The 22000-nt window shown below is 47.9% G+C and overlaps 1 protein-coding gene and 1 long non-coding RNA gene across 9 annotated transcripts in view; both read right to left on the bottom strand.

Moving 5' to 3' along the window:
• The window catches only part of Gm28068, a 76955-nt gene extending 64435 nt beyond the window's left edge, over positions 1 to 12520 (bottom strand). The window contains exon 1 of the long non-coding RNA XR_875428.1: positions 11383 to 12520. This is a non-coding gene — a long non-coding RNA (predicted gene 28068). The remainder of the gene's footprint in view (positions 1 to 11382) is intronic.
• A 7026-nt stretch (positions 12521 to 19546) lies between these two features.
• Ly6e (lymphocyte antigen 6 complex, locus E) overlaps positions 19547 to 22000 on the bottom strand; it is a 4880-nt gene continuing 2426 nt past the window's right edge. For 4 of the 8 annotated variants that reach the window (NM_001164036.2, NM_001164037.2, NM_001164038.2 and 1 more), the window contains 3 exons: positions 21574 to 21674; positions 21063 to 21182; positions 19547 to 20958 (listed from right to left, as the gene is read on the bottom strand). In NM_001164036.2, the coding sequence (NP_001157508.2) occupies positions 20738 to 20958; positions 21063 to 21182; positions 21574 to 21625 (393 nt within the window). In that variant the 5' untranslated portion in view covers positions 21626 to 21674 and the 3' untranslated portion in view covers positions 19547 to 20737. The remainder of the gene's footprint in view (positions 20959 to 21062; positions 21183 to 21573; positions 21675 to 22000) is intronic. The other 4 variants (NM_008529.4, NM_001164039.2, NM_001374138.1 and 1 more) reach the window with 2 other exon arrangements.

Raw genomic sequence — 22000 nt, 5'->3', positions numbered from 1 at the left:
AGCTCTCCCATGTTAGCCAGGTCAGAGTGGGGGACCACTTGGTTTGGGAAGGCTTCCATTAGGAATGATGCATCAGGAAGAGAGTGGGAGATAAAGAGCACTGTGCTTCATCTGCAGAGGCAAAGTCTCTTGCTGAACCCAGAGCTTGTGGGGTGGCTGGTTAAGACCTCTGTTCTCTGCCTGGTGAGCAATGGTTGGTTGCACTGTGCCTTCTTTACGTAACCTCAGCCGCCTTCCTCCCCCTTCTCACCCCCATTGGTGGATAGGAATCCAGGGCCTCATGCGTGTGAAGAAGCATCATCAAGCACACATCAGCACAGGGCACTTCCAAGGAGCACTTGCTTGTGGTGGGGAAGCCCAGGAGATGAGAAATCAATGGTGGGTAGGGGCTGCCCTGCCCTTCTTTTAGTCCAGAAGTGGAAGCCATTTCCTGTAGTGGGTTTTGGCTTACTTCTGCTGGAATGCCAGGACTGGATATAGTTCGTGTAGATCACAACCTGGTGATCATTTCCTGTCTGATAAGCCAGGCTTGGACTGCATCTTCAAAAATATATCTTTAGTAGGAATATCCACCGGTGTACCACCAGATCCTTGGTCTTGATGCACAAAGGAATTTGTGGGTGAGCCTTAAATTAAAAGCTGAAAGAAAGGTGCTCAGGGAAGGAATAAGGGATGCAAGAGAAATGGGTGGAGGTTTCACAGGGATGACATGGTGCATTAGTACCATGTTCCATCATAAGAAGGAACCAAATTGAAGCCATTTTGAGTGGAGGTCAAATAATGTTTAACTTCCTAAGACTTCCCTGGGTAACTGACATCCTGCCTGGCAGAAGAGGCATGCACATGGTTAACTGATATCCTGATGGACAAGTTGAGACGTGAATGCTAGACAAGATACCCTGCCACAGTAATTAAACCATCCTGATACGGCCTAGGTACAATGTAAGGCCAAGTAACTATTACCTACGTAGCCTGGCATTGTGTGCCATTACGGGTGGTACAAGGAAATTTTCTCATTTGCTGTTACTAGGAAACTTTCTCATGCTCTGTTTGAATGCAGATTCTGTTATGTTCTGTGTTTTGATGTTACTGGAAGCCAATCACATCAGAAGTCAGTTAGGGGCTGGTGAGATGGCTTAGCGGTTAAGAACGCCAACTGCTCTTCCAAAGGTCCTGAGTTCAAATCCCAGCAACCACATGGTGGCTCACAACCATCTGTAATGAGATCTGATACTCTCTTCTGGAGTGTCTGAAGACAATTACAGTGTACTTACATATAATAAATTAATTAATTTAAAAAAAGAAGTCAGTTAGAATTGCTTTATATAGTTAGCCACAATAAGATTGGACCTGAACCAACCACCCTGCAGCACTTCCTGCATCTATGTGAAATAATCTTTTATGTTTTTGCCCCTGGGATGGACCCCAAAATAAAAGAGTCACCTGCCCAATATAAGAAGCTATTTGGTGATCAAGCCAGCTCAGTCAGTCAGCAGGGTCTCAAGAGAGGGAGTGAGGATTGAAAAGAAAAAGACAATTAGACGACACTATAACCTGACTCCAGCCAGTGCTGAAGCTGATGCCAGGTTTTTTTTTTTTTTTTTTTTTTTCCCCAATCTACTTCTATATCATTCTAGGTACAAAGAAAGAATGTGGCCAGTCCTAGGGCATAAACAAAGTATGTAAGGTTCAAACAAGCATAAACAAAGATAGTCAAGAAATAAACAAAGTCAGGTGTTATTCAGGGACTTCTCAAAATGATCAAGATCTTGAGCCTACTTTCTTGAGTCCTAGCCCAGTGTCAAATTCTTGCCAGTATCCTTGAAGTAGCACTAAGAGCTCTCCAGAATTTGGAATAAGACTTCCATTTTGAGTAGGGGTCAAATGAAGTTTAAGTTACCAAGACCTTCCTGGAAATTGGCATCCTACTTGGCTGAAAGAGACATGTCGGTGGGTAACTGGCATCCTGGCTGGCAAGTTATGACATGAATGATAGGCAGTGCAAGTCTCCTGCTCTAGTTGAATACCCCATCCAATGGGAGCATGATAAGTGTACAACAAAACCATGTTCCAAAGGATGTCCCCTATCCCTAAATCCTGATTGTTGGAATAACTTGATACATATGTTTGTGATTTTAGGCTTAAAGGCCCTATAGAATCTTAACTCAATGTCACTGCCAGCACCCGAGTCTGGTCTCTGGCTCCGATCAATCAATCTTGGGGTGTAGTGCTCAATAAGCAATCCCTACTTTGATGAAGATCAGTGTCTAAGTGGTTGCTGTGATGACTCTTAGACACCAACCCAACCAATCAGAACAGAATAAATGTACTACATAAGGAAATGTTCATAGGAAAGTCTCCCTTCCCTGAATCCTGATTGGTGGGAAAATGTCACTATAACTGGGTGTAGCAGTAGTGGTTCACGAAGCTCTAATAGCCTCACATTCCTCACTACCCACCTCAATATTCTGGATTTCTGAATGAAGGGCACACACATGCAGCCTTTTATTTATTTATTTATTTATTTATTTATTTATTTATTTTTACTTTTATTTTTTGGCTTTTTTGAGGCAGGGTTTCTCTGTACAACCCTGCTGTCCTGGAACTCACTCTGTAGACCAGGCTGGCCTCTAACTCAGAAATCCACCTGCTTCTGCCTCCCAAGTGCTGGGATCAAAGGCGTGCACCACCACTGCCTGGCCAGCCTGATATTTAAATATGCCTTAATCAACTCAATGACTGAGCCACTTCAATCCTCCACATGGCTAGCACACTCCCCCCTCTGATATTCCTTAATTATTACTTAATAAAATCTATACTCCATCCTGGACACCCCAGACCCAGGCCTGACACCCTCCAGGGCCATGATCCCCGACTCTTACATGTTGGCAGTCTCTCTGCTCTATACTTCTCAGTCCTGGACCTTCTCCTAACCCAGCATGTTGGTTGTTTTCCTTTCTCCATCCTCTGTCCTTTCCCGGGAACCCTCTGTCTGTTGTGCACTCCCAACTGGCCAGGAAGAACGACGCTGCAACAGGATCCTTCTGCAGATGTTTATTCAGTCCTGTTTCTTCTTGTTTATATCTCCCTTGTTTATATCTCCCTTGTTTATATCTCCCCCGAACCCTGGGCCTCTCACTCTTTTATACTCTCAGTTCCCATCCACGCACAGCAGGCCACGCCACCTCACCAGGCACGCAGCTTCAGCTAATCAGGGCAGCAGGGGCATATCTCCATCAAAATGGATTCACCGGTATCCTGGTACACCTGCGCAGCTCTCAAGATGTTTGTGGCTTATATGAGGAAGTCAGGTGCAAGTCATACGACTTAGCTGCAGTCCCTGGCGCCTTCTTGGGATTGCCGCCACACCCACTCCTCACATCTGTCTCCCTGCACAGCCATTGGCCATGGACAGCTTTACCAATCAAAGCCAACAGGGGCAGGAACCCTCAATGCAGATGGCAGACATGCAGATTCGTGTGTAATTTTGGGAACCCAAATAACATAATGCAAACATTAAACCAAATCCACAACAATCAGGTACTGATGTTTGTGGGTTTTAGGCTTAAAATTTCTGTAACATTCTGGTTCAGTGGGGAGGAGGGAGGGGTCGGCATATCATACTCCAGCTTCCAAGTCTATTCAAACAGTAGTGGTTTGGTTACGATAAATTTTTGTTTTCTGTATTGACTTGGTGTTTGGGTTGTGTTGGATCTAAGCAGACCCTGTAAGATCATCTTGGTGGCTCTCAAGTTATATAGCAAAGTTTTGCTAAGAAACCTTTTGTTTGTTTGTTTGTTTCTTTCTTTCTCTCTCTCTCTCTTCCTCTCTTTAAATTAAAAGGGTTTTGTTTGTTTTAAAGATTTGTTTGTTTATTTTTATGTATATGAGTACACTGTAGCTGTACAGATAGTTGTGAGCCATCATGTAGTTGCTGGGACTTGAACTCAGGACCTCTGCTCAGCCCCGCTTGCTCTGGCCCAAAGACACACCAGAAGAGGGTGTCAGATCTCATTATGGATGGTTGTGCGCCACCATGTGGTTGCTGGGATTTGACCTCAGAACCTTCAGAAGACAGAAGAACAGTCAGTGCTCTTAACCGCTAAGCCATCTCTTCAGCCCAACCTTTTCTTTCTTATGTTGTGCCAGGAAGCACTCATGAACCTCAAAAGACCACCAAGGAGCTGTTTCCAATGTAGTCACACTAGGGTCTCTTTATTACAAACTTGAATTTGGGCTTACTCACTGCCAGCCCCACTGGACGGCTTGGTGAAGCAGCCCTGAGCTCTCATCGGGACAAGGTTTCATAGGAAATGGAAGTAAGTGAGGAGGGTCCAACCTGGCAAGCATCTAACTGAATGTCTACTGTAAGCTGACAGGAGGATGCTCTGAAGCAAGACTGTATACAATAACGAATGTCTAAAAGTGCATCTGAAACGATCAGACTAATCTTTAATTAACTGTTGTTTGGGAGTAGCTAGGGAGTAACTCTGGCCAAGGACAAGCCATAGGGGTTTTCCTGGTACTTAAGAGCAGCTTGGGTGCAGCTTCTGGCCAAGTTCTTGGGCTTCCCCCCCCCCCCGCCCTTCCTTTTTTTCTTTTAAGATAGAGGCCAATTCCAAGATGGAGTAGGTTTGGCCTCTCACTTTGACCTTCTTGAGGAGTAAAAATAAAAGATAACTCTGGGTGGGATTATACCTTTATAAGATAAAACTAGGAGCCACTAGCGTTACACACAGGGATCTTTTATACAAATGAAATTTCTGGCAAGAGTCCTGGGCAACCGCAGGTTTTCAATAGGAAAGGCAGAATGGGCATAAACTAATGTCTACTGTGTTGGACTATTTTAAAGAAAGGTTTACTTTGATTCTGCTTGTCTGCATATGGACCATGAGCATGTGAGCCTGAGGAGGCCAGAACTGGAACTGGAGTTACAGATAATTGTTTGTAAACTGCCGAGTGTGTGCTGGGAGCTGAACCCAGGTCCTCTGCAAGAGCAGCCAGCGCCTTTAACCCCTGAGAGGCTTCAGCCATGCTCCTGAGTTAGGGGTTCCTTTCTCTCCCCAGGTCCCCATAATTGACTTTATCTTTTTAATCCTGCCTCGTCTGGAGTAAGTTAGTACTGTCATGACTCAAGGCAACATGCTGTTCCGCATATTATGACTTCAGATCTCGCATTCACCCTTGTCCTCATTTGGGAGTAGGTCCTGATCTTTGTCATAAAGACATTGATGGACTAGTGCTGTTGTCCCTCAAATCCAAGGTCTCGTTTCAGGACTAGGATAGATAATCTTGGTTGTCAACCTGACTGCATCTGTAATCAACTAAAATCCAAACAGCTAGGCATGCCTCTGAGGGATTTTTCTCAATTGGATCATTTGAGGTGTGTCAGGAGTCATCACAGGACAAGCTAATAACTAGCAGGTGATCTTCCTGAAATGACTTTGCTTTAAATTATATCTACAACGAAGCTCCGACACGCAAAGAAAGCCCAGGAGAAAATCATTTTAGGAAAGATTCCTATTAATATGCTTTTCTTGTTATTGTTAACCATATATAACAGTCACTAGGTATTAGCCCACCCCTTTCGAGCAGATCTCTGTAGATCTACAAAGATATACTGTCTTGTAGTGATGCCTATGGACAAATAGATGACTTCTTAATTCTAAGTGATGATCTTATAAGAATTCCTAAAATTATATCAGTGATTATTAAGCTCTTTTATAGTGGGACTGCTATTAGATCCTTTTCTGATGTGTCAAAACTGCAATGAGAACTCTGTCAGTCTCCCATGTGTTACCAGTTAATTGCCTCTTAAGTAGTGACCAAAGTTTCCACTATTCAGAGCACATTCCAAGAGGCTGTAAAATAATTAACCAAAGGTTATAAAAAAGGAACTAACGATTTATTATAGGTGCTAGGACAGAAGATAAATATTGATTGGGGGGCTGGAGAGATGGTTCAGTGCTTAAGAACACTGATTGCTCTTCCAGAGGTCCTGAGTTCAATTCCCAGCAACCACATGGTAATCGGATCCGATGCCCTCTTCTGGTGTGTCTGAAGACAGCAACAGTGTAATCATATAAATAAAATAAATACATCTTTTAAAAATATATTGACTGGGCTTATCTATATAAACTTCACTAGTAACTTTGTTGTGGTTTTTAACTTTCAGCGAACCTGGGGAGCTGTGATAGGTGATAGATGTTTCCTCCTAATGGATAGGCATGCAAACATTCTCTGTTGTAAACTTCTTTTTCGATTTATGATTTGATCTTGTGTAAACTTTTGGTGAACTTTTTACCACGTGATCATGTATTCTGAAAGATGTTTTAAGTGTTGAGGACAAGGAGAAGTGTGAGAAGAACTGAGCTGAAGAGAACTATTTTGGGATAGAACACTTCTTAGACAAAGAGGAGAAGCAGGAAGAATTTTTCCCTTGCCCTGCTTAGGACCTCGCCGGTTTTTCCCCTTTTCTTAGATAACCTTTATAGAAAACTCTTAACAACTTAGTAACAAATGCTACAAAGTGTTCCTTTTTCTTCCTGAAACTTCTGACTAGCAGACCTGAAAGTTAGAGCCATTCAGTTCCTGAGGGGAATAGAACGAAAGCCACATTATTTACACACACACACACACACACACACACACACACACACACACACCTACAGGTGTCAATCACCTAAGTCAGCTGCTTTTTTTTAACCCTCAGAAAACAGCAAGAAAGTTTTTAGAACTTTTCAGAAGTTATCATCAGCATTTCAGTATAGTTAGAGAGTTAGAACGGCCAGAGACCCTCAGACTTTAAAGCCACACCAGAGTCCTACTCTGTGCCCTGTCTCTTCCCTCTCCAGGCCGGGAAGCTCCAGGCAGAGGTAGGAAGACCCACTCTAAATCTTGGCCACACCTTCTGGTGGCAGCCTATAGGACATGAAAGAAGGAAGCTCTTTCATTTTGCCTGTTTATCCTCACTCTCAAGGGCACATTCACCTACTCGACTGCTGATGCACTAATTTGCTGGTGTCAGAACCTACTTCTTTAGGATTCCAAAGTACACAGGAGACCAACTGAGACATCTCGTCTCATGAAAAGCTCTCCAGTTGTTGGCCTTTCCACTGGGAAACAGCCATTACTAGGCAAGCCAAAGCATAGCCTGTAGGCCACTCTAATAAATTCCATATGTGTGTTCATCCTATCAGTTCTGTTCCTCTGGAGAAGTCTGACAGACAAATACACTGCATCTTGGAGCAGGGCCAGAGACAGTTGATGTTGTAGGGTCCCACAGGACTCGGGTATAACAGGAGGTGAGGAGGAAACAGTCCTTACCTTCCTAAGCGCAGAAGCCAGCTGCCTGCATAACTGTGCTTGCCACTGACAAGAGGAAGAATAGGAGCTTCTGCACACAACACTGCAGTCTCTTTGGTCAGGCTCCCAAGATACAGAACAATTAACCTCAGAGAGTTAGCATCAGTAATTCAGGGGCTACAACACTCCCTAAACACCCAATTATATGTTCTCTTTCTGTCTCTCGTTTTTTTCAAGACAGGATTTCTCTGTATAGCCCTGGCTGTCCTGGAACTCACTCTGTAGACCAGGCTGGTCTCAAACTCAGAAATCTGCCTGCCTCTGCCTCCCAAGTGCTGGGATTAAAGGTGTGCGCCACCACTGCCCAGCTTCTTTCTCTCTCTTAAATGAGCAAAACAATAACAAAAATGACACACAAATACCCCCATGAAAACACACACACACACAAAGAGAAATCAAAATAAACAAGCAAAAGACCAATATGAAGACTACGAGCCAACAAAGTGGAATGAGATGACAAGAACGCCGCGGAGTTTGGCGTCAGCCAACTATTCCTGGGCACAGGACCTACCCTGATGCGTGGCTGACAAACCCAGTGAGATTCCATTGGAGAAAACATGCTTGCCCTTTTCCAACTGTTATCAATAGCAGATAGTTTCTTGGCTAGGGGTGGGAGCCCATGTCTACTTTGCTTCCTCAGTGCTGGGGCCTCATCTGATCAATACCTTATGTGTGCTGTGACAGTCTCTATGAGTTCATGTGTATCAGTTCTTCCTTGGATTCATCCATCTCCTTTGGCTCCTACAATCTCCACATACATATCTGAGTCTTGGAGGCAGGGGTGGGGCGGGGTGGGGTGGTTTTGATGGAGGCATCCCATTTATGACTGAGTGCTCCAAAGTCTCTCACTCTCTGCACACTGCCCAGTTGTGGATATCTCTGTGTTAGTTCCCATCTACTGCAAGAAAAAGTTTCCCTGATGAGGGCTGAGTCAGACACTAATCCATGGATATAGCAGTAAGACATTAGGGATCATTTTATTGCTAAATTCCTTCAGCAGAAGAATAGTATGGGTTTCCTAAGGAGGCAGGTAAAAGTTAGAATTTACTGGGTTTTCACCAACTGGTGGAGGGCAGGGCATCGTCAATGGCCTCTATGGCTGTGTGTCTCTGTGGTACCACCTTCCTCATCAGATCCAGGGTTAGGGTAAGGCTGACAACAGGAGGATGCAGCAGGGCACCAGTCTTACACCCCTCCCTAAAATTAAGAGCTGGGGCTGGGGAACCTCTGGATTCCAAACTCAAACTCAGGACCTACCAGGGAGAGGCTGCTTTCCAGCAAGCAATGAGGAGCCAAGGTCTGGGAGTCTTGGCCTGGGAGAGCTATAACCAGAGACTAGGCTGGGGAACCCAAGGGAAGAGAGAGGAAGGTAATGTGAAGGACTGGTACTGGGCATGGGATGGGGCATAGGGGTACTTGCTTAAGAACAGAAGAGATCTGACCGACACATAATCCCTGAGAAGAAAAGAAGATGGAAGCTGGTCAGGAGAATACCAGGGCCACCAGAAAGGAGTTCCTGTTTCTGGTTCCTCGTTGTCTCTCACCCCTGCCTGGAAGTTATATGTGAGAACGAAGCTAAAATGGAGAGGAGGAACCTGGGCACCTTTTGGTTGGACCAGCTTGACTGAACAGCTTATCCCTCTCCATGTCTCCATGTCTCACCCCAATTTCTATCATCAGTCCTTCCAAAAGCCCTCAGACCAGCAGCCCAGTGGTAGCCCCATTCCTGGGAGCACCTTTTGCTTTTTGGAGCTCTGCCCTCAGTCTCATAAGCTCTCGCTTATGAATTTACAATAATCATGTCCCTAAAACTCTGCTGCCTGTGAATTTCCCTATTTAACTTCAGAGCTGAGAACTTGAACACTACTGGCTTTGACGGCCTCTGAGTTCCCTAGGATCCTAGCTGAGAGAAAAAGTGTTGGCTCAGGACCACTAAGACCAGGTTCTCAGCACAAAGGAGTTGTATTTGCCCCAGAAGGACAGAAGGCAGGGATAAGAGACAAAGACAGGAGACAAGGGATGAAGGGGCAAGGGGGAGGAATAAGGGGCAAGGGAGACTGGTAGGGGGCATTTGTCTTGGGGGACGAAGGTCTGTGTCTGGATAGAGAGAAGACAGGTGGGGCCCATGGGCAGATGGGAAACCCTATATTAGCATGAGCTGTTTAATTTTAATTGAGCATGCTACTTAGGTGAGCCAAAGGGGTCTTTTGATTGCTGGACCTTGGTCGTCAGCCTCAGGAGGAGGAAGTGGCCAAATAAGGGAATAGACCTTGGTAGCTAGCTTTAGGAATGAAATCTAACAGATTTTAGCAAGGCAGAAAGAATTGGGGAGAAGCATAAGGCCTGCCAGAGCCATGTCTGCCATGCTCGAGCTAGCCAGAATCCCTTCACAAGAATGTCTGGTTTTTTTCCTAAAGTTTGTAGGTCTCTGTTCCTGCCATTTTAAATCAGATTAAAGAGTGCACCCACTTCATGTAGAATTCTGGTTGCACCACTGATCAGGGTGTGGTACTATTCCAGCAACCCCTAGGGTTGGTATAGGGCTAGCAGACAGAAGAGCTGACAAGGTTGTAGCAAAGTTTAGAACCCTGATAAAACTCATAATTGAGAACGGCCGCAGTTCAGACTAGCTTCCGACCAGATTCCTGTCCTAGAGTACAGGACCATGATACTCCACTAAGAGGACCATGACAACTGGTCACATAGCATAGAGCCTAGAGGTCTCTATGCTAATGAGATATCTAGGGGCTCGGAGTGTTTAGCCAATGAGCATTCTTCCTAAGCGTCCCTTTCTGCAAAAGGTATTTAATCTCTGGTTCACCCTGAGTAAATCACATGAGTCTTCATGTGCCATGAATAAACAGTTTGGACAAGCAAGGGCTGTCTCCTTCATCAAGGACCACTATGGGGGGAAGCCTTCATCATACAGAGCTGCACCTAAGTCTCGGGTAGAAGGCCCCTGCACACTCCTGGCACTCACCTGAGTTAAGTTGGAGCCCCCACACGCCCTCATCACAGGCCCTCGGCCCTTGTTCTCCCAACTGCTTGCAGTCCTCAGCGGCCTTGGGATACACAGAAGTATGGGAACCCCATTCTCAATGCCGTTCTCGGCGGCATCTGGGTGCCCAGGAGTTTGAGAACCACAGCCACTGTCCTAGCCCCTGCCATTTCTCACCTGGAGAAACATGGGTTGGGACCCCTATTTTAGACTGCATTTCACCTCCCCTGAGTGATGTGTTGGGGTCCCAGGAGCCTGGTACCCCGACACCCTGGAAGGCAGCTGTGAGGAAGGAACATAGCCTAGCGCCCGTGCATTTCTCCTCCACGAGAGATGTTCCAACACTCAAGCCATAAGATGGAACCGCAGACTCATCAATGGAAGATGGAATTATTAGACCAAGATCCTTAGTCATCTGCCCAGCAGATGGAAAGGCCCTATGGGTGAGGGCTGAAGGGAGTTTGCTCTAGGGCAGGGGACACTCAATTGTGGCATGTGGCTGTGTTCTCATTTTCATCTAATGACTTTAAGCTGATGGTTAGCACGGGAGCTGGATGTGCCACCGTGGCCACCCTTGCCCCTTTAATTCACCGGCAGGCACAGCTTGCCGGAAGAAGCAGAAGCCGACTAACCCTATCCCAGGAGGGTGGTGCTTTCAAACCCGGGCTCCAGGCTTGGCCACACGCGCCCCTAGTGGCAGAAGCTGTCAAAGCAGTAAGAGCGCATTTCAACTTTCAAGTCAATGGAATCTCCCCATAGCAAGCACACGCTGAGAGCTATTACACTCACTAACAACACTGTCCCTCCCTGGGGGCGAGAGGAGGATGCCCGACCCTTCCCGTCCAACCCATAGGAGTTTCCAGGGGCGCTTGGGGGTAATACGGGCATTGAGCGCTCCAGGGAAGATTTAGTCTGACTTGTGTGTTTGGGGAGCCAGAGCTACTTCAAAGGGAGCTTTCACTGGGCAGAACTCCCATTCCACTTTCCTGCTTAGATTCTGGGTCCTACTTAGGACTCACCATGGGCAGGGCACCACAGGCTTCAGACAGGCTGTAAGATACCTGGGAGAGAGAAGAGAAAGTAAATTGGCAGAGGTGGTCGGGAGCTAGCTTTCAGTTTCCTGACTTTTGGGAAGAGGTGGAGAGGCGGAGAATTTGAGTTTCGATTTCCTGAAGTTTAGAGGAGGGAGAGGACTATGGGGACCTTCGGAAGTGAAGGGAGCAGGGGCTCTAATAGAGCCTCTTAGGGCTCTCTGGCCTCTGTCCAGGCCTGGGATGAAGTGTATATGTCATCTCCGTGACATTCCCAGACCACTCCCCTCTGAGGGTGGAGGCTGGGGGCTGGAAATAGCACAGCTGGCCAGAGGCTGGGAGGTTGGAAGGTACCCCAGGGAGAACTTCTGGTCCACATAGAGGGGTCAGGCCCCACCTCACAGTCAGGTGCTGAGTTCTGGCTGGAACTCCTGGCCCCCACTGGAGCCTCTGTCCTCCCTACTTAGACATCCGGGCAAACCTGCCCAGGAGTTGGAGTCTCCATAGCTGTTTTCCTACACCACATCTATCCGCACAACAGCGTTCCCTTTTCATCAACAGTCTTCAGAGACTTGGGGTTAGAGGACAGGGTTCACAAGAGGGGCAGTCCTTCAGAAGTGCCAAGGAATGTCAAGGAAGTCCCTTCTTTAACACCCTGTTCTCTGGGATGGAGGTTGGGTTGGGAGACTGGACTTTGGTAAAATAAAGCTGTTAGAAACTTTATCTTGGAGCTCTCCTCCAGGGCGACCCTACTTCTTGATCAGAACTGATAGGATGGGGTGATAGAGGAAAATTTGGGGTGTCTTTGATTTTGACAGAGCCTTTTTTTGTCAGCTCTTGGTGAACTTAGCTTCAGAGGGCATTCCTCAACAGATAAAAGAAACTAATAATGGCCCTGTCTTCACTGGTTCTCAGTTCAAAACTTTCTGCACACAATGGGAAACTGCCCACCATACGGGGATTCCCCACAACCCTCAGGGCCAAGGGATAGTAGAAAGAATACATCAAATCCTAAAAGCTCAACTTCTAAAACAAAAGCCAACCACCTACCCCCATGTACAATTAACAATAGTTATGACTACACCAAGCATATTTAACATCTACAAAAACTCTAAGCATTCTCCTATTTCCCTCCATTGGCACACACCAAAATTAACCACCCCTACCCCCACCCCCACCCCCATCTTAGTACGATGTCATGATCCTTTGGATGGGATTTGGAAAGGACCAGACTCCTTACAACTGAGAAGGATTTCGTTTGTGTTTTCCCACAGTATCAGCCTATTCCTATCTGGGTTCCTGCCAGAAATGTCAAACACCAACCAAGAAGATAGCCTGCCTCTTACTGGCAGATCAAGGACAGAGGAGGTGGAGGAGGAGGCAGAGGAGATGCCATGCCCAAAAGAACAAGATCTCCTGGAAAGACATTCATGACCTGGTGACTGCTGCCCAGGCATGTGCCTTACACAACCTCCCTTCTCTGTAGCTGTCCTTCAGCCATGGAGAACTGGGTCTACTTGAAAGGGAGGCTAGAAATGATAAAGGATAGGGTGCAAGAGAAGGATGAAGCCAAGACAAAGTTTCTGATCAAGGCTCAAAATTTAATATTCAGCTCTGTGTTTATATAGGGAAAATCCACAGACCCCATCCTTTGTTTCAGCTAGATTAAGTTGCAAAGTAAGCTCAGCGGGCAGTCTGTTCCTGTAAGAAATTGCAAATGGGCTAGATGGAAGATTCCACCTGGGTCTTTAAGGTCCAACTGTGGCAAGCACTTAAGGTCTATTTAGCCTACTCAAGCCTGGAGGAAGGGGACACCTCTCCTTTGTCATTCTTCATACTAACTCCGCTAATGTCCAGCCTCTCTCTAGCCTTCCCAACACTTACCATCAAAGATTCTTCTCTAGGGAGACCTACAACAGATACACACTCAAAAATCATAGGGTCCCAGAATTGCCCACTTGAAGCATGTTGGACCAGGACTGAGATCTCCCTACACCCAGATGGCATCTCCACTATACACAGCCCTTTCCTCTGCTTTCCTTACTGAAACACAGGTGAATGTCTCCAGGAGGTATTGGAGCTGCAGAGTGGAAACCAACCAGCCACAGTGGCACCATGCTCACCAACCTAAAACTCATTTTCAGCTTTCCATCAGCCATCTGTGGGATGAATGTTGTCGAACAGGAGTCATGGGTAAACTCTACCATAATGGCTATGCCAAATACCCCATAGCCAACTTACATGCCTCTCGTGAACTCCCCCTTCCCACCTCCAAATCAATCTTTATGCATGTTAATATTCTTCAATGGGAAAATCAGTCTCAGAAGGAACTCCAAGCTACCCATTCCTGGCTACAGTAAATCCAATATACAGCTGACCTCCTTCCTTTAATGACCCACCCCAACTCCTCCCAAAAACTCCTCTTTTTTCTGTGCTTCTCTCTCCTGACTGCTATTAGCAGCTGTTCCCATAAAACCCATAGACCCTTACCCACAAGGAAAGCACAGGATATTCCTCTCTTCAACCTAAAGGTGGGGCATTTCTTCCCCCTTTTGCCTTGTAGGACCCTCCTCAAAAACCCCATCTTATATGTGCCTGTTACAACACCATCACCAAATCAACATACATCAACCCCCTGCACTTCTCTGGTGCAAAGCACTACAGGCTCCTGCATTAACACTGCCCCCCGCCCCACCCCTTTTCAAGGCTCCTGCAACTCCTATAATAATTGTTTCCCAGATTTATCTCTATGAACCTGAAGAACTTGCCTTGCAGATGGGAGGAAGAGAGAGAGAGAGAGAGAGAGAGAGAGAGAGAGAGAGAGAGAGAGAGAGAGATATCTTCATCCCTCTGCTTGCTGCACTGGGTTTCCTTGTCTCATTAGGCATGACAGGAGCTGGTAGAGCAGCCCTGGTCCAAACACAGCATCTGGCCATCGACTTCCAGACCAAACTTGACCAGGCAATGGCCTCCACTGCAGACACGCTTGAGTCCCTTCAATGCCAGACAACCTCCTTGGCAGGAGTTGTTCTCCAAAACTGGAGGGCCTTGGGCTTACTACCTGCTGAACAGGGAGGGACTTGTGTTTTGCTAGAAGAGGAATGTTGCTTCTATGTCAGTGAATCTGGGCTGGTAGAACAAGATGTGCAAATGCCCAAAGAGCTCCAGGGGGATCGCTGGGCATGCTGTGCTCCCAACACCCCTGCCCCATGGCTCTCTAACCCCTTGGTAGCTTGGCTTCTGCTCCTCCTTGGCCCTGTATGAGCTTGGAGCCTTGCTTCTCTTGGCACCCTGTCTCATCCAATTTCTAAAGCAGCAGATTAGTAGCATTGCAAAAATAACTACCAATCAGGTTTTGGTTCAATACCAAACTGTCCCCAACACAGGAGACAGTCACTCCAATGATACCTCTCCTTTATAAAAAGGAAAAGGAGGAGTTGTGGGGGCAGTGGGCCATGCCACCAGATAGAAGAGCTGGTAAGGTTGTAGCAAGTTCAGAACTTCCATAAAATTCATCATTGAGAATGGCAGGAGTTCAAACTAGCTCCCAACCAGATTCCTGTCCTGGAGCACGTGACTGAGACACCCCACTAGGAGGACCATGAAAATCAGGCATGTACAGTCAACACCTGAAGTCCTTCCCCATGCAGATAGAGCATCCCAAACCAAGCCAATAGGAAGCACTTACCCACCCCATCCCAAAATGTTTATAAGGTCCTAGTCCACAAGGAATAAAGTGCCTGAGTGATTTTCACCAAAGATTGACTGAGGATGCCTGCTTTATTGAGCTGTAACACTTCATGGAAGAGTTTTTCCTCCTGAAGCTTTCTTTGCTGGACCTAGATCCCCAGATCCCCAACAAGTGGTGTATGGTATGCATGCGCGTGACCACAGCCACTTCCTGCTCAGTGGCCCCGACTTGGGCTCCTAGCTGCCCTCTGCTTCTCGCCACCTGCCACCACCTCAGGGGCAGCCTGTCTTACTCTGGCTTCCCCTTGGAGAGCTATAGCACTTTGGTCATTCTGGTCATGCCCTGTAAGACCAATCACTCCTGCCAGCTGGGCTAAGGATTCCCCACTGGCTATGCCCCGGTACACAGACCAGCATTCCATCTTCTAAATTTCTCCAGAGGTCTGGGCTATAGCCGTGGTCCTCGGAGTTCTGAGTATGCCGAGAGGCCCTCCAGCAATCAGGCAGCCTTTCCTAATGGGACTGTGTGCCAGTCAGCCAGTCACCTGAGGCCTCAAAGCTGCCTGGGGTGCTCCAGTTGACATGAAACGTGTTGCAGGAAAGGGCTTGTCAGAATGGAAAGAGAGGGAGAGGGACCTAGGGCCTCTGGAAGCTGAGGTGCTGTGGCCATGAGGCCTGATGAAGCAGGCTAAGGACCCTTAGAGTTCATCACTGGGGCAGGTGTGTATAGGGGGTGGACCAGACTGAGAAGGAAAGCAAGAAGATCGCAAGGACAACTTAATTTAGTTAAGGATCAAGGGGAAGACTTGACTGGACTGGCAAATCAGTCCTTTGGAACCTGCCTCCCTGGGAGAAATTTATCTGCGTTCCTCTCTCGGGCTAGCAGATTACTGAAATAAAGGATCCCCAGAAACTGGAATTTCCTCAGATACTTCCTGCTGGAAGAGCCAAAGGCTGGGGAAACAGGAGGAAGAACATGTCCCCTGGAGAAAGATTTATAACTTGTGAGACACTGTAGACTTGAGAACTGAGACCGCGGTGGGGGGGGGGCACACCTTGGCTGGACTGCCTCACCCTTGCTATCAGTCTCCTGTTTAAACCTTACCCCCATGTTAAGGCCCTAAGGATGAGTTTAATGAGGTCTGGCCACTGGATCTTAGTCTCTCTTGCCAATGTGGTTGCATTGGCTCTTTTCTGCGGCTGGGTGGCCAAACTCTGCTTGTCCAGGCACTTGCTGCAATCTTTTTTTTTTTTTTTCTGAGACAGGGTTACTCTGTATAGCCCTGGCTGTCCTGGAACTCACTCTGTAGGCCAGGCTGGCCTCGAACTCAGAAATCTGCCTGCCTCTGCCTCCCAAGTGCTGGGATTAAAGGCATGCACCACCACACCCAGCGCTGCAATTTTAACACCTTTAAAGTTAGGCATAGTGGTCAGAGAAACAGCCACAGCGTCAGGGAAAGCAAGCTTGAGCACCTGCAGGTCTCCAAAATAAGAGATCATGGGCAAGGGGAGGAAGGAGTTAAAGAAAAGTGGGTCAGGGTGTGGGCTGGATAGTCTTACGTCAACGTGACACATGCTAAGTCATCCATGAAGAGGAAACCTCAATTAAGAAAATGCCTTCCTACGTTCACGCTGTAGGCAAGCCCCGAAGAGCATTTTCTTGCTGATTGACGGGGGAAGGCCCAGGCCATTGCAGGTGGGGCCATCCCTGGGCAGGCAGTCGGTCGTGGGTCCTTTAAGAAAGCAGATTGAGCCGGGCAGTGATGGTGCACACCTTTAATCCCAGCACTTGGGAGGCAGAGGCAGGCAGATTTCTGAGTTCGAGGCCAGCCTGGTCTACAGAGTGAGTTCCAGGACAGCCAGGGCTATACAGAGAAACCCTGTCTCAAAAAAAAAAGGACGAGGAGGAGGAGGAGGAGGAGGAGGAGGAGGAGGAGGAGGAGGAAGAAAGCAAGCAGGCTGAACAAGCCATGAGGGGCAAGCCAGTAAGCAGCACTCCTCCATGGCCTCTGCATCAGCTCCTGCCTCCAGGTTCCTGCCTCGCCTGACTTCCTTCAGTGATGCACTATGATGTGGAAGTATAAGTCAAATAAGCCCTCTCTTCCCCATATTGCTTTTGGTGATGGTGTTTCATCACAGCAACGGTAACCCTAACTAACAATGCATAGAATGTTTGGTACTGGAAGTGTAAATTTAATGCTGAGCTTCACGGCTTCCATTTCAAATGCCAGTTCTAACTGCATGTAAGTTCATTACGTCGTCTAGGCTTTGGGTCTGGTTAATGTTTGATGTATCGTGGTTTTGTTTGAAAGCTTTAAAAAAAAAGATTTTAATTTTATGTGTCTAAGTGGTTTGCCTGTCTGTCTGTCTGTCTACCTGTCTGTCTGTCTGTGTATCACATGCATGCAGTGCCCCTAGAGGATAGAAGAGGATGGGTATCCCTGTAAACTGGCATTACAGACAGTTGTGAGCCACCATGTGGGTGCAGGACATGGAACCTGGGTCCTCTGGGAGAGCAGCCAGTGCTCTTAACTGCTGAGCCATCTTTCCAGCCCCTGATCTGCACGCTTTTTTAAATAATAAAGTTTATTAAAATAAAAAAATAAGATTCAATTTTTTAAAGTAGTAAACAAACAAACAAACAAACAAACAAACAAAACACCTCTTGCATTAGTGCACTCTAGACTCCTATGTCTCAGAACAAAAGATTGGAACCAGATGGTTAGAATTAAAGATAGAGTTTAGACAAGCAACAGACTCCCAGGAATGAGAGTGGGCTACTGAGCTGGGGACAGAGCCCCCAAAGCATCCACCATGAAGTATAGACCCCTTTACGAGACCTTTACATCGCCCCTGCCTTTTATACTTTGGTACAGAGTAGGCTTTTCCTGCATATGCTCTGTTTATTAGAGGGAGCCCTAGTAGGGAAATTTCTCTCATCTTTTGCTTTGATCTTGCCTGAGGATACTTAGTTGGTTGGATGATGCTCAGGTGGAGAGGCGTCCACCTGAGGTTGCAGTCCTCAATCTCTAGTCTGTCACTGGAGCCCTTGGGACAGAAGGGAGGTAGCTAAGCACTTGCTGGTTGGGGCAGGCTAGCAGGATCAGACTGGGGAAGCCCTGGTCACTGGTCACTGATCACTAACTAGCAGCAATAATAGGAAAGCTGGCCAGGGTCTGGAGGTAGAATGGGCCCAGAACAAATCAGAGACATATTGGATCATGTGGGATCAGATCTAGCATTCGAATCTGGTATGAGTGAGGCTGGTGGCTCCAAACCTGGACAGCCTTCTTAGAGGTGCAGTGTGCACCCTTCCCTCCCCATTCACCCTTCCTCCCTCTTTCCACACCCTTCCTACCTCCAAGCTTCATGAAATTGAAACTTAACTCTGGGATACTTTCGATTCTGCTTTCGGGAAGTGAAACTTGGCCCCTGGCCCCTCCCTCCCCTGCTTCCAGTTCTCCCTCCTCTTTCCAATCCTCACCCTCCCTTCTCCTCAGGTCATTCCTGGAACTCAAGCCCCTTCTGCCCATTCTTCTCCTGAGAGGAATCAGAGCAGACCACTCACTGTCCCAGTTTTTAGCCTTGAAACCATCACGCCCTCCAGACTAGAGCAGAGGATCCCAGATCACGTGTGGCCTCAACTCTTGAGCCTTGTGACACCACTCCATCACAATATGGAAGCTAAATCAAGATAGGGAGAAAACCAGAGCTTGTTACGTGTCCCTGTCACTGCCTGGTGCCCTTCTGGTTCCCATGTCCCGGGAGTCTAACCCAGGTGTCTTCCCTCATACTGCTTTTGGTGGTTAGATCTGCTGGGACCACAGACAAGCCAGTCTCTAGAAACCTTACTCAGATCTGTCCTGAACACCACAGTGGATACTGTCTACACTGAGGCAGCCCAAGCTCCTTGCAGAAGATTTGGCTCCCACCTTTCTCCATTTGGCCTTTCAATATTCTAGGAACAAAGCATACTTTCTGAGTCTCAGGTGCTGTCCCGGTGACATTTCCCCAAAGTTTGTCCTTTTCAGGTAGCTGAGCTACCTGGTATGAGGCTAATTCCTTCTTGTACCCTCAGGCTATACGTCATGGGAACCCTGGTCTTGAGAATCATGGCACAAAGCCAATGCCTACATAGATTTTAGAAATTCACCCTGAGCCCCTGTGTTGTCCCTGTGTCTGACCCCCACTGGGCAGTATTCCTCAGACACGGATATCACCACAGCCAGGATCTGTGTGGATCTTATCCCATTATGGTATCACCCAACAGCCCAGAAGCTTAGGAACAGCTGAGAAATAGCTTCCTTAGGCACCCAGACTCAGGAGCTTCTCCATCAGTGTCCATAATACTCACAGCACTGAACCCCAGGAAGCCAGGTGTAGTAGCATCTGCCTGTAATGCCAGTACCTAACGTTCAAGTGAGATCCTGCCTCAGAAACAAAAAAGTCTAAGGGCCAGGTGTGGTGGTGCATGCCTTTAATTCCAGCACTCAAAGAGGATTGCTCTGGGTTTGGGGCAGCTAGTCTTAACATAGCGAGACCGTCTTAAAATACCAGAAAGCAAAGCAAAGCCAGTTATAGGGTGGACAAGTATCACTTGCCTGGGCCAGACTCCCATGGCTTAGACTACAGGGTAGTTTATGAAGGACAAGTGGCAACAGCAGGCCTCTGAAGTCTCTGGGGCAGACAAAGCTTGGGAATGTGTGACCAGCCTGATGGGCCTGCCTTTATGGGTAGCTGTACTTCTCAGCTTTCAGCCTGAGACAGCACACTTTCAAGTTCTCTCTGCCTTTGCTCTCTCTCTTTTCTCTCAGGCCTGTCTCACTAAATGGGCCTAGATTCCTGGGATTTGCTATGCACCAGGCTGGCCTCCCAGAGACCTCTGCTTCTGCTATGATGGCATCATAGGAATGTATCACTGTATCGGGGTTGGTCTTTCAGAATCGCTTAAGCAGGGCTGTGGGCCTGCAGGATCCCCAGGTCCCTTTGGACCGGAGGGGGAAGACGGGTTAAGGACAACCAGGACATAGCAGGAAAGGGTGTGAACGGTTTATTTGAGGCACTAGAATAGCAGCAGGAAGCCAGTGTGGGCAGAGAGGGCAGGATGGGACTCAACTGCATCGGGTAGTGGGAGCCTTCATCTGGAGGGGTGGCAGTCCTCCATGGGCAGCCTCCTGAACAGAGTACAAGGTGGGTACAATGATACCAGGGGGAGGGGTTTTGGTGGCGACACAGGCCTTCTGCTGTAGAATCTTTTCAGGTCTTCTTTGCCCACCCCAGAATCCAAGTGGCTTCATTCACACAGGGATACACTGAGCACACAGATATACATCTATTTGGATTAGACATCCTTGTCAGTGTGTCCACAAGATTCGGCGCTGACTCTGGTACTCTTGAGACTCCAAGGAGATCTTCACCCCTTCGCTGGTTCCCCAAGGGAGGTTATAGGATTGGCTCTGGAAGCAAGGGTAGCCAGTACCACTTCAACAGAGCAGGTATGGGTGAGTTTGGTACTTAGCCCTGACGTTGAGAGAGTGTGGAGGGGGAACTAGACACACCCAGGAGGAGCTGAAGGTTCCTAGGGTCCCCTGGGACCTAAAAGGAGCTGGGCTTTTCCTGAGCTGGGGGGATATGGAGAACACATGGGGGATGGTCAGGGGCTCAGCTGCAGCAGAGCCAACAAGCTAAGCAGGAGTCCAAGGCCCAGTAGTGGGATACTGGCACGAAGTCCGAGGCCAGCTGCGCTGAAGTTGCAGAAGGAGCTTTGGCAGCAGTAGCTGTTCACGGACGCCACACCGAGATTGAGATTGACATTTTCACTGGGGCAGATCGGGGAGCAGCCCTTGTTCAGGGTGTAGCCAAGGTTGACATTCCCTGCATGGAAAGTGAGGATGAGGGGACAGACAGACAGGGTAGCAGGAAATGGGGAAAGCCCCGCAGGTCCCTGGCCCTGGCTAGGGAAACAGGCAGCTACTCACCAAAGCCCGCAGCGGCAGATAACGTGATACAGTAATGGTCTTTCTCCTGGCATGAAACTGGCCACAGGCAGTTTATATTGTTCTTCTGATCGGTACATGAGAAGCACATCAGGGAATGAACTGCAAAAGGGACAATGCTGTAGGTGACACCTGCCTATTGCCTGGGGAAGCCTTCCAGGGTAAGGTGACTTTCCAGTGGGGCCCTTGATCCCCAACCCACTGACAAGAAGCAACAGCATGCTCAGCCCTGGGTCAGGGAAAAAAGCCAGCCAATGACAACTGACTTCAGACTTTGGTACTGGAGTGGCTAAAGTCAACACGAGGTGACAAAGGTGTAGCTGGGCCAGCACAGCATCAGGGGAACTAGGTCAGTTGGCTAGAGAGTAGGAGGTGGGAAGGCCAGACGTTCCTAGGAGGGCTGGCTCAGGAGGAGCCCTGGGCATCTACTCAGGAGAAAGAATGAGAGATCAGGAGGAGGACCAGGCTGCAGGGTTATCTCAGAGCTCCATACCTTGCTCCATGCCCAGAAGGGCTGCCAACAGCACAGGCAGGAAGACTCTCATGTTGGAAGTGGCAGACATCTGCTGAAGGTTCGCAAGCCAAAGAAGCCTACTGTGAGAGAGGCAGTTGGTTAAAAGACAGGCTACGCCACCACCACTCAGGATCCTGGCATAGATACCAGCAGACCCTGGGCCTGGCCCACTCTACACCTCCCCAATATGCCTTATGTCCCCTTTGTAGATGGTTTCAGCATTCAGGCCCCAGACAGGAGAGCAGTATTGACTCCCTGCTGCCCTGGGGGTAGCCATTAAGACAACTCGAGTTAAGGCCCAATTGCTTATCTAGTGTCTACCTGGCCCAATGCACCAATCAGACGGACAATTTGTACAGCCTTAAGCTAGTCTCGTGCTACACTAACACTTACCTCACAGTCCAAG

Source organism: Mus musculus, chromosome 15 (assembly GCF_000001635.26).
Source record: "Mus musculus strain C57BL/6J chromosome 15, GRCm38.p6 C57BL/6J".
NCBI classification, from domain to species: domain Eukaryota; kingdom Metazoa; phylum Chordata; class Mammalia; order Rodentia; family Muridae; genus Mus; species Mus musculus.
This window is presented reverse-complemented; position numbering and strand designations above follow the sequence as displayed.